This window comes from Mirounga leonina, unplaced genomic scaffold (genome assembly GCF_011800145.1).
Source record: "Mirounga leonina isolate KUSES-001 unplaced genomic scaffold, KU_Mleo_1.0 Mir_165, whole genome shotgun sequence".
Lineage (NCBI taxonomy): Eukaryota > Metazoa > Chordata > Mammalia > Carnivora > Phocidae > Mirounga > Mirounga leonina.
Window position 1 is genome coordinate 20680089 of NW_023270415.1, and position 14715 is coordinate 20694803.

The 14715-nt window shown below is 44.0% G+C and overlaps 1 protein-coding gene across 6 annotated transcripts in view; it reads left to right on the top strand.

Annotated features, from left to right (window-relative positions):
* SULF1 (sulfatase 1) overlaps positions 1-14715 on the top strand; it is a 176526-nt gene that overhangs the window by 123289 nt on the left and 38522 nt on the right. For all 6 annotated transcript variants that reach the window (XM_035011299.1, XM_035011298.1, XM_035011300.1 and 3 more), the window contains 5 exons: positions 10632-10782; positions 11737-11912; positions 13211-13339; positions 13609-13665; positions 14399-14528. In XM_035011299.1, coding sequence (XP_034867190.1) covers positions 10632-10782; positions 11737-11912; positions 13211-13339; positions 13609-13665; positions 14399-14528 — 643 coding nt within the window. The remainder of the gene's footprint in view (positions 1-10631; positions 10783-11736; positions 11913-13210; positions 13340-13608; positions 13666-14398; positions 14529-14715) is intronic.

The following is a 14715-nucleotide window of genomic DNA, read 5'->3' on the forward strand; positions in this document are numbered from 1 at the left end:
GGGCAGGCTGGCCACGGGGCCTGGCATAAAGGACCTGGTCTAGTGGTGTGATTAGGAATCACATTTCCAACCTTTTTAAGTAGCTAAATGGAAAGGAAGAGAAGCACGTAGGGTGAATGGGGGAAATTTGTATCAGGCGTTCCCTTCAGTTGTCTTACATGATATTCCTGAGCATGATCTCATAAACATAACGATCAAATGGTATACTCCTCATAGCAGCAGAGTGGTGCCCCCTGGTCTGGTTGTAGAAACATGGGTCTGTCTTCTAGGCGGATACTGGGGGCAGCTTTGCTGCAGATGTGCAATTAGGATTGCTGCAGAAAGCAGCTTGCATGGGCTTGCCCTAGAGGCCTTCTCAGGTCACGGTTTTAAAATAACCTGATGTTTCTTTTTGAGAGGGAGGAGCCTTGGTAAGGAGGGGAAGGGAGGCCCAGGGGAGGGGGCCGATGGTGTGGGGGTACCGAGGCAGAGAGCAGAGAGCCCTGTTACACCGATAACTCTCACTAGCTAAGAGTAGAAATGTCCGGATGCCTTGGCAGCAAAGAACATGATTTTATTTTTTACTCTATTGACTCGCTTCCTTCCCATCCTTTGCAATAACACACAGCCTTCCCTACAGAGCAGTTGGCTCTGTGTCTGCGGAAGGATCGGCCATCAGACAGGTAGGGACCAGGGAATTGGTATGTTTCCTTCATCACTAAACCTCCAAAATTAGTTCTTAATCTGTTTATGCTTAAGTATCATCTCTTCTCACCCACACTGATTTCCCAGCCACAATCCCAGACAGAAAGAAAATAGAGTAAATGTATTTATGAGAAGAGAGACATACCAAAGACGCTGTAGTTGCTGGTCATTACATATCTTATAAGGAAAGAACCTTTCCTTATATTCTTACTTTTTAATCTTATAACTAACAAGCTGCTGGTTTTTGGCCAGTGGTATTCAGGTCATCTCTATCGTATCAAGAGATTTAGACAGAAGGAAGGAGGTCAGAGCTGACTGAGGACAGGAACTAACAGTAACTATAAAACCAGGACAGATACCCTGCTGAACACGCCCAGTAGGATGGAAGGATGGAAGCGTCTCAATACATAAACTATTGTCAGCAAAGAAAGCAGGTTGCCCCAGCGCCTGGGGAATATGGTCTGGGTGAGCCGCTGTGTTTTGGAAAGAACGCTGTGGATGGATATACAGGCCTCTGAAGGTCTACCTTCATATAACCATGCAACTACATTCATGAGCGAAGCCCACGAGTGGCGAGGGGCTCTCCATGAGAGATCACTTACAGACTTAGTAACCCGCTGGCTCAGTGAAAGAGAAAGGTCTTTGCAGTCTTCTTCCCTGCCCTGGGACCCACCTTTCTCTTTCCTTTTGAATCAGAAAAATCACTCTGTGTCAGTTCTCTTGTCGCATTGGCAGATGCTCAGCCTATGGTGGCTTGCTATAACTGTAAACTTTGCTGGTGTTTTCCCGAGGTTCAGGAGAAGGGGCTGACAAAATGGGGTGTTTTATGGCTCCTTAGAAGTCAGCTTGCCTTTGAAGCTTCTGGGCAAGGTCCTGAGCCGGCAGAAAAATCAGCCGCAGGTCAAGAGGTTCTGGCAGCTCAGTGGCATGCACAGACAACTGTAGGAGGAGAGGAACCTGCAGACTTCTCAGGGCCTTCGTGATAACTAAACAACAGTATCTCTGAGCCCAGCAATTAAAAATTCTCTTTGATTCCACAAACATTTATGAGTGGCGCTAAACAGTACAGCTGGGACGAAAGGCATGAGGAAGACACAATTGCTCCCAATCGGGACCCAGTGAGCAAAGACAGATTGGCATGCTGGGGCCAAACTCAGCTTGCCGCCAGCTTTTGTTAATAAAATTTTATTGAAATACATCCATATTCATTTCTTTGTGTGTTATCTGCGGCTGCTTTCACAATTCAACCGCAGAGTAGTTGTGGCGGATACAGTAGGGCCTGCAACGCCCCAAATATTTGCTCTCTGATCCTTTACAGGATGAGTTTGCCCCCAACCCCTACTCTAGGGAGAGGATGGGCAAGTGTCCAAATAGCCATAGCACCAGTGGGAGCAGAAGGCGTAAGTACTAGGGCAGGCCTTCAAGGGGCTATGGAAGTTTGGAGAAAGAGGCATTCACATCTTTTAGGGGAACACGGAAAAGTCACGGACCAGCAGACATTCAGAGTGGGCCTCAAAGAATGGGTACCATTTCTGAAGCTGATTCTACAGACCGGGTGGATGGTTTCAGGAAGAAAATGCAGCATGGACAAGTGGCCGCCACGTTAAGTGAGGCCATCTGAGATGTGACCTAGGAGAATGGAGCGCAAGGAAGGCAATAAGGGATAACGCTAGAAAGGGAAGCTAGCAGAATTTTGAGGACTTGAATGAATTTGTACATCACTGTAAGCAGAGAGTCACCAGAGGTCATCTGGTGGGGTAGGAACATAATATATAACTCGGTCATTGTTTCGGTTATTCCTTTTGAGTTCACGTGAACCACCTGTGTGCCTTACTGCTGACTCTGTAAAACAAAATCTACCCATGGCAGAGTGAAAAGTATTTAGGCCTTTGAGACAAACAAGCAAGGGTTCCTTTTTCATCTTTTCTACTAAGCCCCTGGGCAATTTTTTTTTTTTTTTAAAGATTTCATTTATTTATTTGAGAGAGAGAGCACATGAGAGGGGGGAGGGTCAGAGGGAGAAGCAGACTCCCTGCTGAGCAGGGAGCCCGATACGGGACTCGATCCCGGGACTCCAGGATCATGACCTGAGCCGAAGGCAGTTGCTTAACCAACTGAGCCACCCAGGCGCCCCCTGGGCAATTTTTTTTAACCTCTAGGAGCCTCCATTGTCTCATCTGCTAAATGGGGATAATGCTAGCACCTTGACATGGTGTCGTGAACAAAAATTAAGAAAGAAAGCATCGTTCAAGTCCCCACATAGGGCCTGGGACATAAAAGCCACTTCATAGATGCTGATTCCTAGTGATCCTTTCTATTGAGATGAACAATATAAAGCTGCTCTTTCTTGATTCCATCTTTCTTGACCCACAAAAAGTGCAGTTTCATTTGGCTCAACTTCATGTTGAGGGGAAGCAGCTGAAGAAATGACAGATCGATACGTGTCCATTGTGATGTGACGAAGCTCTCAACGAGCTAAGACTCACATTGGGAAGAGCCTCTCGCACCTGGCCATTCTAAAAACCCAGACAGGATAAGCACCGATCTGGGCTGTGGTATCTTTTCTAGGTGCAAAATGTGTGCTGTGAGCAAGTGCCAGCGAGGAGAACACCCTCAGCTCTAGAAAATGAAAATCCATGCGGTTGGTCCGGCGCTTCAGCTTCTATCGGCTGCTAAGCCTTGGGCTTTGGTGCCCGCAGCATGGAGAGAGCCGCTGTGTCTCCCGCGGGCCTCAGAAGGCCTGAGTTGTCTGCATCTTAGTTGTCCAGGCCTCCCTGGCTGTCGCTCGCTGGCCAAGGGGGCCGGCGAGAGCCCGTGTGCGGTTCTTGTCACTGTGAGTGACTGCACAGGTCCACAGTTCAGTCTGTGGACAAAAGGAGAGAGACAGATGAAGACAGGCGGCTAATTGTGGTGCACGGAGCTCCTGAATGGCCGGGTTCCTTAGTGAAAACATTAGCCACACATTCGAGCAAAGGGATGTAGGAAGTTAAGTACTTTGCAGAAATGTTTGGCAAGCCCTCTGCAAACAGTGAGAGGCTATAGACTCTCCCCTGTTCGGAGAAGCAAGTAACGTGAACACGTTCCTGGAGGTCGCCTCCCTTGGTGGTCACGCAGTATCCGGATGCCTTTCGTGTGGCCTCAGGTGGTAGTCACCTCGCCCTCTCCAACCGGGGCGAACGCATCGTGTTTCCACGGCGCTTTCCATTCCCAACAAAGGAAGAAAGCCGGGCCAACACTGGCTTGCTGGCTTTACACACGAGGCTGGAGGTTTTGCCAAGCGACTAAGAATGGGGACGGATATGGACCCCTCGTGACTGTCTGGCACTGTTTAATCAGAAGCAGCTCGGCTGTTCTCGGCCTCGGTGGTATCTGAGGGAGCCTCCATCATAACATCACACATAGTAACCCCTATCGTAAAGCTCTTCCCTATGGTGAAGACCCTACTGTGCTTTTCAGTAAATTACATCCCAGGATCCTTCCTCATGGGACTGCTGTCCCCTCCCTCTCGCAATGACATAGCTTGTCTCTGCCGGCCGCCACGATGTGATAACGTGCAGTAGTGACAGGAAAGGAGATTCCATTTACCTACCCGATGATTCTGGGGGAAGCTAAGAGACTCCCCCATCACCCTCCTACCAACCGTCCCCCTATCAACTGAAAATGTTGTTGTTGTTGTTCCAGTTCATCAGTTCTTTCTCCCCACCCCTGGAAATGTGTGTGAACACACAAACACGGTTCAAGTGGAATCTAAAATCTTGGTAGAACAATCCAGGTCCACTGACTTGCGAGAATCCGTCTAAAAGTGCAGTTTGGGGATGAGGTAGTACGTTAAAGGGACAACTACCTCTGCGTAAGCCTCAGAACAAAGTTTTTGAAACATCTTTGTTGTCCGAAGTTGAAAAGAAAGGTTTTTCCTTAGAAGAATTTGCACAGTCTCACTTCATTTCTTCCACAGATCCATAAAAGAAAGTGCTTTTGAAAATGAGAGAATTTTAAATTCTCCATAAAAATCTTTAATTTGGGCAGAACTCATTGCTCCTTTCCTGTGTTCCCACTTTGTTCTTCTATCATTGACCTGCATATCCCATGGCACTGGCTGTTTACCCAGACCCTTGAAGTCAAACTGCACACCTCCAGGGGGCAGCATTCACACAGGATACTGTGTGAATGCGGGGCCCTGGAGTTAGGCAAGATAGCTCTTTCCGGAAGGCAGGGCCAAGTGTTACATCTCTGCCTCTGGTGCCTGGGGAGCATGGCTCCTGCCCTATCCCTTGCCAGATACTTTTTTGTTTAGCAAATGAATAAGCGTGTTAACCCCACCACCCAGGTGACATTAAAACATATTTTAATGGCATAAAAATATTTAAGCAGTCAGTTTTACGAATTAAAGGACACCTAGAGATCATCTAATGCCATAAATTTTTAGATTGAAAAATGAAGGCCCAAACTCTATTTAAAAAAAAAAAAATTAAAAACCCAAATGGCTTTGCCCAGGTTAACGTAAGTAGATAGGGACAAAGCTGGAGTCAAAACTCTGTTCTCTTGGCCCTAGGTGATCTTTGCACTGCCCCCCGGCTTGCTCAGTACTCTTCACAGTTACAGTTAATATTAGAAGTGGCTTCCGTGTGTGTGTTTGCACAATTCCGCTGGAGTTTGCAGCATCTTAGAAGACTTTTTTAATTTAGTTTCCTGCGGTATCTATAATCAAGATCATTTGATATTATTCTGCGTGCGTTCAAATGTTACCTTACCTAAAGACATTTGAACTCAGGTGGGGAATATCTCTACAAAGTCAATTAAATAAGTTCAATTTGAGTGAAAGCTGAGATGGTGTGGCTTGGGAGATTAAGTATAGAATTTCCAATTTAATGCTTTGAGTGTGTGTCTTAAATCTCTATAACTGGCTTATTCTGGGAATTGAAACCTATTTCATTTCTTACAGAATGACGGTCCCGCTACCAATACCCTTTAAGAGTTAGATCATTAGAGTTTTTGTTGTTGTCCGACACTAAATAACAAATGAAGAAAACACATGTTCAGATATAAAACACTAGAAATGTCTTTCTTTTCACTGGGTGACAGCAAAGGCCATCAGCAGTAAAAATGAACTGCTAAGTTCTTTGCAATTCCCTGAATATGGATTTAATAGACAACACATGCATTTCTTAAAACCACTTCTCTTCCAGTGAGAATTATTCTCCCCAAATACCCACCATCAAAAAGAAAGGTGACATTATTGATTTTCAGGATTCGTATTCTCCTTATGCCAATAAGCAGCAGAGGAGAGAGAATCAAAGCCCAAAGAGCATTGATGGCAGAGGCTGAAGTCACAAATGTGTGGTCGAAAGGATCTGTGATCTAGTGCTGAGCAATAAATCCAAACATGGAGAAAAAGCAACATGCAGAGAAGAGAAGCCTCACCCGGGAAAAGTTAACATTTTTAACTATGAGAACAGTCTGTGTTTTGGGGAGAGTGTAAGCCTGGAATGCACAGTTACTGGGTAAAATCCTTCTCGGGACGGACAACAAGGAGTCTTACCAGATCAGGCACATGCAACTGTAACCCCAACGTGGATTTTTTTTTTTTTTTTTAAGCAACAGAAACTTAAAAACGACAATTTAGTCATCTGTCCTCTCAGTTTTCAAGCAAAGAGCCAGTGTTATCTGTCTTTTCGCTGATGCATCCAGTTTGCCTTGGGGGGTCCGACTTTATCTTGTGTTGTCAGCAAAAGCAGACTTTGGGCAGCTGGTGGGAGGCACTTGAACGGGAAGCAGAAAAGGCTAATATTTTCAATCAGGACGAAGGCTAAGGATTTTAGGACTTAGTTTTGAGAGAAAGGAATGTATGTATCAGATCTTTGAATGCCTGGGATTTTGAGGCACTTCTTGGGGACTGAGGTGCAGGACTCTGGTCGTTGTGATGTCATCGAAGACACTCCGGCCCCAGGACAGAATTTCTGAGACACCTCTGTACACTTTACTTTCTCATTTGTAAAATGGGAATAGGGTGTCCTCAGGGTTGCCACCGCAATCCAAAGAGCTATTAAATGATGAGATCTTTCCCAGCTCCCTGTGCGGATGGGTATGAACATGTGGATTTGTTCTCTGGAGTCACTGAAATCTCCTTAAACCTTCCCAAAGCTCTGAAGTCGTTATTCCCATTATACAGATGAAGAAACAGAGGCTTAGAGAATTAAACCTTCCCAAAGCTCTGAAGTCGTTATTCCCATTATACAGATGAAGAAACAGAGGCTTAGAGAAAACAAAGTTGCCCGAGATCACACACTAGTAACAGGGCTGGGATGAGATTTCAGTTCTAATCCCCAAACATTCTGAAACAATGGGACGTGTGATTTTCCACTTCTCCCCAAAACAGTTAGCTGCTACTTTCAGTGGCTGCTCTTGTAGCTGAGGGCCCCAGGCCCTGTTTGAGTCATTGTGAGTCAATTCTTAGGGAAGCAAGCCTTAATTATCACTGGGAGACAGAAGGCTGCATCTTCCAGGAATTTGGCAGACCCCAGCAGGAGGCAACCACAGGTCTTTGGCAAAAGATCACTTTTCAACAACATTGTCAATCCCAGCGACCCCCAACCTTCCACCTGCAGGTCCCCGAACAGCTGCTGTTCTGTGGGAAGCAGGGGCAGTCTGTCTTCCTTTAAAAGGCAAATGCATACCCCCACTCCTTGCCCCTTGCTGAGATTCCACCTGGGATTTCAGCCCCAGAGCTGGGGGTCAGCTCCCACTTGGAGAAATTAAGGGGAGGGGGGGGCGGTTGGGGGTGGAGAAGGACAGCTTTGACAACAGACCTGAACTCTCCCTTTTACTATAAGCCAGATTTCACATATGTCATTCTGTAAATCCGAGAGTCCAATTTTGAGGCTTGTAATTTGCTGCGACCTTCCCCGTTCCTCAAAGTGAGGTGGAGCTATGCCAAGCTCATCAAGGTAGCTGGTAGAAGATATCATTTGCCCGCTGTGAGCCTTCGTTTCGGTTCCCTATTGTTAATTTTTATTTGTGTTGAGGTTTTGTGGCTTTAAAAAAGTCAACTCAATTTATTTTAAAATTAAGGCAAACCAACATCAAAGGCAGTGAGAGGAAGATGTTTAGGTATTATAAAGAAACCCTGTGTAATCTTTTATAGCCATATTCTTTTTCAGGGCACGTATCAGTAAATAGTTAGGGGACCTTTCATGGCCCACTTGCTATATTTTTCTGACCTCTAGCCACCCCCACGGGTGAAAATCCCTCTCCGATGGGGTTTAGAAGCCCCCACTCTCATCCTCCTCAGCCTTTCAATCTAATCCTGTTTGTACCACGACATGCTGCGTGAAGAATAAGAAACAGGGCTTACATTCTTTCCTACTGCACGAGCTCCTGAGATTGAAGAGGATGATTCCGCCCGTGTTCACGCTTAGATATGAGGAACACTTTCAGGCCAAAAACATGGGACAAAGTGGTTCATGAGTCATTTACTGGGTAAGCAGAAGAAAGTTTATGTTGAAAGTTTCTCTTAAAAAGAATGGCAGGTGATACCTGAAGAGCTTGTTTGGTTTTTAATGCGACAGGATTTTTCAACCCAGACATTTATATAGAATGTATTTGTTTATTGGCTTATGTAGGAGACTCATGTGCCTCTGTTCTAGGCACTTTTAAGTGATATAGAGATAGATAATAAATAGGTGATAGATGGAGAGATAGATGATAGATAGACAGAGATTTGTTGTTCCTCAAAAGAGCTTTTTAAGAAAGATACTATTATCCCCGTTTACAGATGAGCAAAGTGAACCACACTTGCTTTTCCTACTCTGCAAATCTGCTCCTTTATACAGTTTTAGCTACAGGGTCTTCTGTGCTCAATATTATATTGGTATTTATGCTGTTGTATTTCTGCTAGTTGACCAGCATCCATACTGATCATTACGGTATGATGTGACCTTCTTTTGTGCCAAGAAGCTCAACGGTACCAAAAGAGCATTTTCAACTATCAAAAGAGAGGTTCTGCAAATGCACTTGCAGAAGAAAAAATATAACAACAGGCAGCATTTATATAGTTCAGCATGCATGGAAATAGCCCAGTGTACAATCAACGTAGCTCAGAAACTCCGGGCTTACCCTGAGGGAGATTTGCTCTAGTGCAAACCAGAGGAGTACGTGGTCAATGCCCCTGAATTCACCGGGCTCACAGTGACTGTTTCTCTAGGGTGTTTTTGTTTTTGTTTTTTTAAGATTTTATTTATTTTTAATTTATTTTTATTTTAGAGAGAGAGCAAGCTGGGGTGGGGGTGGGGGGGCGGGTAGGGAGAAACCCAAGCAAAAGGACCCTGAGATCATGACATGAGCCAAAATCAAGAGTTGGATGCTTAACCAACTGAGCCACCCAGGCACCCCTATTTCTCTAGTTGATGGCACAGGGTCACCTATCCTTGTCATTATCCACCATTTTTCACTGATAGGACCCTCCCCAGAGCAGACACTGGCTATCCGATTTCTCAACCAACATAGATTGTTGCTTACTCTGTGAGACCAGTTACTTGTGAAGTTGTGGTTCCTATGAAAAGTGGTCTGAGACATAGGAAGCACCCCACACTTCCCTCTTCTTTCATTTTGTTAGAACAAATGGGCTTTGGAATTGAGTCCTGGATCTACCACCTAGTAACTTTGTTCATCTGAGGAAGTTACTTAACTTTGCTAAGCCTCGGTTTTCTCAGCTCTAAAATGGGAATGAGGGGTGCCTGGGTGGCTCAGTCGTTAAGCGTCTGCCTTCGGCTCAGGTCATGATCCCAGGGTCCTGGGATTGAGCCCTGCATCAGGCTCTCCACTCAGCAGGAAGCCTGCTTCTCCCTCTCCCACTCCCCCTGCTTGTGTTCCCTCTCTCGCTGTGTCTCTCTGTCAAATAAATAAATAAAAATAAATAAATCAGTCTTTAAAATGGGAATGATAAACCGATTTCCAAGAACAGCAGAGATAATTAAATGAGTTAATGTATACAAAACAACACAATACCCAACACATGGTAAATACTAAGTTTTTAATATTAAACAACTTCTACATGCTTAATAACATCTAAGGAGAAGGGTCAAGTACGTTGTAGTCTGGAGGAGATGTCAAATATAAATAGATAATTCTCAGTGTGAGAATTACTCTAGCAAAGACATGTACTTTAGGAGTATGAAGTGGCAGCATCTAATGGTCAAAGGATTCGGGTTAGATTTCAAAAAGAAGGCAACATATTTTGTGGGCCCCCAGTGGAACGTATGAGACACCACTTGAGTTTCTGTGATAAATTAAATACAGGCTTGAACCCACATGTTCGAGAGGAATAGGACCCACCTCCCTGTAGTGAACAAAAATTGTGCTCTGCACCTGTATTGAATTGTCTATAAAAAGAATAGCTTTATTGATAAGCATGTATATTGCAGAAGTAGACTTGGTTTTAATTCCAGCATATCCTATTAAATTAATGGTATCTATATACAAGGTTAGGAATGAGAAAAACTCATAGACTAGAGATTAGAGAAAAAAATATGTTGAAATTATGATTCATCATTATTCCACATATTTGTGACTATACCTAATAGCCCTATTAACTACCAAATTTTATGAGTTAACATCACCATGAAAACATTCCCTTCTGTATTACTGAATTTTATCTGTAGGTGTTACAATACCATGATCACCTTGATGTCTTTTTACACATTTTCTTCAATGAATCCGAATGAACTTGCACTAATTACCTTTTTAGCTGTCTGTCTTGGTTTTATAAATCTGAATCCATATGCCTTTAGGGGATGTGTGATATTTGGGGTAGTGAGGATTTTAGCTCTTCTTATAAACATAGAAGACACATGGGAGAAAAAAATAGCAATGTCTAAATTACCTCGAACTTGAGATATTTCTCTAACTGACTAAAAATACATTTAGTAAGAATCCTTTCTGGATATTTTCAGAACCCCTAGTTATAACTATGCACCAAATATGGATAAGCACTGGATTATGCAGTACACGGGACCCATGCTGCCCATCCACATGGAATTTACAAACGTTCTACATCGCAAAAGGCTTCAGACTTTGATGTCAGTGGACGATTCTGTGGAAAGGGTAAGCACACGAACTTGCCTCAGTGACGGGTTTTGGTCCAGCTTCCTTAGTGTAGATCCATTCTTGCTAATTCTGTCTTTGTTTTGTTGTTGCTGTTTTTAAGAGAGGGAGAGAGTCCGTGTGTGTGAATATGTGTACGTGAGTGTGTGTTGAGTGACTTTATCTTCCTTCCCTTATCTCGACCCCTTCTATTACCTCTCCAGGCTTGGTTCTCTGGAGCCAGCGGCAAAGAGGAGATAAAAATCAAAACACCATAAGTCAAGAGCTACCCTCACAAATACCTTCAAGAATCAGGCGAATAATGTAAATACCTAAAGCTGGTCTCATATAAAGCGACAGGGCATGGTGGGGATTATGGTGAACTTTAAACGCCCACATCTATAACAAGGAGCAACTACTTGGCTCCAGCTAATTTTTGCCATGTAGGAAAATAGATCCAATATCATGAGATCTTCTGACTTTTCAAAGGAAACCAGAAATACAAGCATTTTATTTGAAATATCCTGAATTTAAAAAAAAGCCACAGAAGCCAAACAAAACTTGCCTAAAGGCTGGATTCAGTTGGATCAGGCTCCAAAGCAGCCTGTTCTTAACCCTTGATAACTGTATAAAAAGTGGTGATAAAATTTGCTTTAACAATGGATTTTTCAAAATAAAACCTATAAGTTAGGTGGTAGAGGCTGTTTTGTGGAGTTTGTTTTGTTTTTGTTTTTGTTTTTAAATAGGTGCACAAAACCTTTAAGAACAATGTGCCAGATTCAAATGAGTTATATTACTCCATTATTAGACTTTTCCCCTCCAGGATTGTAAGCAACTAGAAAACGTAGATAGTGACCATGTTTCTTAGCCTTGTTAAAGTGACTCTTGCCTTTAAAACATAATGGGGAAGAATTTCAGGGGAAATCACAGCAACACTATTGTCATCTTGCCCATTTTGTCTCCGTTGTATTTCAGCTGTATAATATGCTCGTGGAGACGGGGGAGCTGGAGAACACTTACATCATTTACACCGCCGACCACGGTTACCATATTGGGCAGTTTGGACTGGTCAAGGGGAAATCCATGCCATATGACTTTGATATCCGTGTGCCTTTCTTTATTCGTGGTCCAAGTGTAGAACCAGGATCCATGTACGTATTTCCCTGCTTGCAACATTCGGTTGCCGTGGCTCATGTATATCTGAGATAATTCGATTACCAATCTCAGGGTCTGGTTTCTTTTCATCCAAAACAGAAAAGGGTGTATGTAGGTGGAGGCTGGTAATTTAGAAAATGAAAACCTTGTTTTTTTCCCCTACCACACACTAAATTAACTAAAGTATACTATTTAAAGAGAAAGGAAAATTAACTATCAATGACTAATTTACAATGACTATAAAGCTAAAACATCAGAATCCCCATCCCATGGCCTGTGCACACAGACAGAATGTGATCATTAGGGACACATCATCTGTACTTCTTTGAATCAGACAAACACTGTCTTAAAAAAAAAAAAAAAAAAAACAACCAGTGCCTGCCTTTAGTTGTTTTTTTTTAAATTATTACTAAAGTAATTTTTTAAAGAAAATAAAATTTTAAAAAGCTGATTTTCTTTTAGAAGAAAAAAGGCCTAAAGGACTGGCGTTCTATTTCTGCCACCTTAGACAAGTCACTACCTCCCAATGCAGCTCTCTTTTCCCGTTATAAAATGAGTTTTACATGCCCTGCCGGCCACATCACAATATTCTGTGTAAAATAAGGTCGTGTACGTGAAACAGTTATGGAAAGAGTTGAAGAAAAGAATGCAAGTGGAATTCCAAATCTGGAATGGCCCTTAAGGAGCATCGAGCCGAGACGTCTTCTTCTTTTTTTTTTTTTTTAAGATTTTATTTATCTATGGGGGGGCGTGCCAGCACAAACAGGGAAAGGGGCAGAGGGAGAAGCAGACTCCCCCCTGAGCGGGGAGCCCCACGTGGGCCTGATCCCAGAACCCTGAGGTCACAACCTGAGCCAAAGGCAGACACTTAACCCACGGAGCCACCCAGGCGCCCCCAGCCCGGACTTCTGATCTAACACAGAAGAAGCTTGGCACATCACACGTGCCTCTCTCAGAGTCCCCGATTCTGGAAATGGATTCATTGGGGCCCAGAACCTGGATGTTCTGAACCTCGTCCAGGCGCTGCCTCTGCTGTTCCATTGCACTACATCCTGGAAGAGGGGAGAAGGTGATGTTAGTAGAAGGGTTTCCTGGAAGAAGGTTATTATGTCTCTTCAGCTCATTGGAAACACTGTGGGAATTGTCTGATCTAGGTTAGACAGTTTTATGCATGAAAGACTAAGATAGAGGGGGAGAAGGTCGAAGGCCGATGAGTCTCGGTGTGGAGAAAGTGGTCCTCTGTGCTACCCTCACTAGTGTTAGATCTGGGGCCTAACCTCCTGTCCCTTTGCAGAGTCCCACAGATCGTTCTCAACATCGACCTGGCCCCGACGATCCTGGACATCGCTGGGCTCGACACGCCTCCCGATGTGGACGGCAAGTCCGTCCTCAAACTTCTGGACCTGGAAAAGCCAGGTAACAGGTGTGTCAATTTGCTTTCCCTCAGCCAGCCCCAAGCACCCCGGCACCCAGAGCCAGCCAGCAGCCGAAAGCTGTGGAGGCAAAGTACGCCCTGCCCAGGAGAATCACAGCAATCCGAGACTGTCCCGGCTGTTTGTGAACAGTGTATTGATGGAGATGCAGTCTTGGTCTGTGGGAAGTGAGAGGTGTTTCTTTAAATAAACTGTGAGCACAGATCCATGTGGAAAAATGTCCAGATGCCAACAGTAAATATTATTATTTTGCTTTCAGGTTTCGAACAAACAAGAAAGCCAGAATTTGGCGTGATACATTCCTCGTGGAAAGAGGGTAATTACTGGTTCCTGGGGCGCTTCTGGGAACCAGGCCTAGTGGGCAGCTCTCCCGGCTGGGTATTTTTCCCCCTTATTCCGGTTTACTAAGCATGCAGATTTCATAAGCCTAGTCACAGGATTGAAGGGTTTGCTACTCATGCTCCACTGACCAACACAGTAATGACTGCTGCATCAGAATTGTTCAACATAAGTTCTCATACGGCGGGGCCAAAGCCCTTACCGTTGCTTTTTCGACCTCAGGGTCAGAATCGGACCAGTCCATTGACCTTCTCAGCCTTCCTTCCCAAGTCCTTCCTGGCCCTCTCCTTTCTCCTTCCTTTCCTTAAGTGCCTTTCCCAGTTTTAAACACAAATATATGAGACTGTCATTTCCAGAATCCCTTCTGGGTTTCCCCTTTTGAGTCATAATCCTCATTGTCTCGGTTTTTTCCATACACACATTGAGAGAAAAGCATTTGTATGACTGTAAAGCTAAACATTTATGCCCAAAGTTTTGAAACTAATGCTTTAAGGGAAATAATCATTCTTCATAGTGTCCGGGTTATAATTTTCACAAAGGACTCAGCAAATGTTGAGCTCCTGTGGATAAGATCTTACCATCTATTTCATGCCATTTGAATGAAGAATGTGGAGTCATGCCACAGGGGAGAAAAAGAGAAAAGGCAAAAGATGCTGGGTGGGTAAATCAAATCATTTCTCACATCAGAAACTTCTTCTTTTCTGTCAAAGGAAGTTTTTACGTAAGAAAGAAGAATCCAGCAAGAATATCCAACAGTCAAATCACTTGCCCAAATATGAGAGGGTCAAAGAATTGTGCCAGCAGGCCAGGTACCAGACAGCCTGTGAACAGCCTGGGCAGGTGAGTGACATGGCTTGTCTTCACCACAGGTCACATGCTTCTACATTTCTAATTTTAACAATTTCAACATATAAAATAATGTACATTTATGTGTAAATAAGCTTTTCATTGTGGTCATGGAGCCCTCACTGTGACAGCTATCCTCTGACAGAATTAGCTAACTGGTCTAAGCTGGGCCTCCTCATCA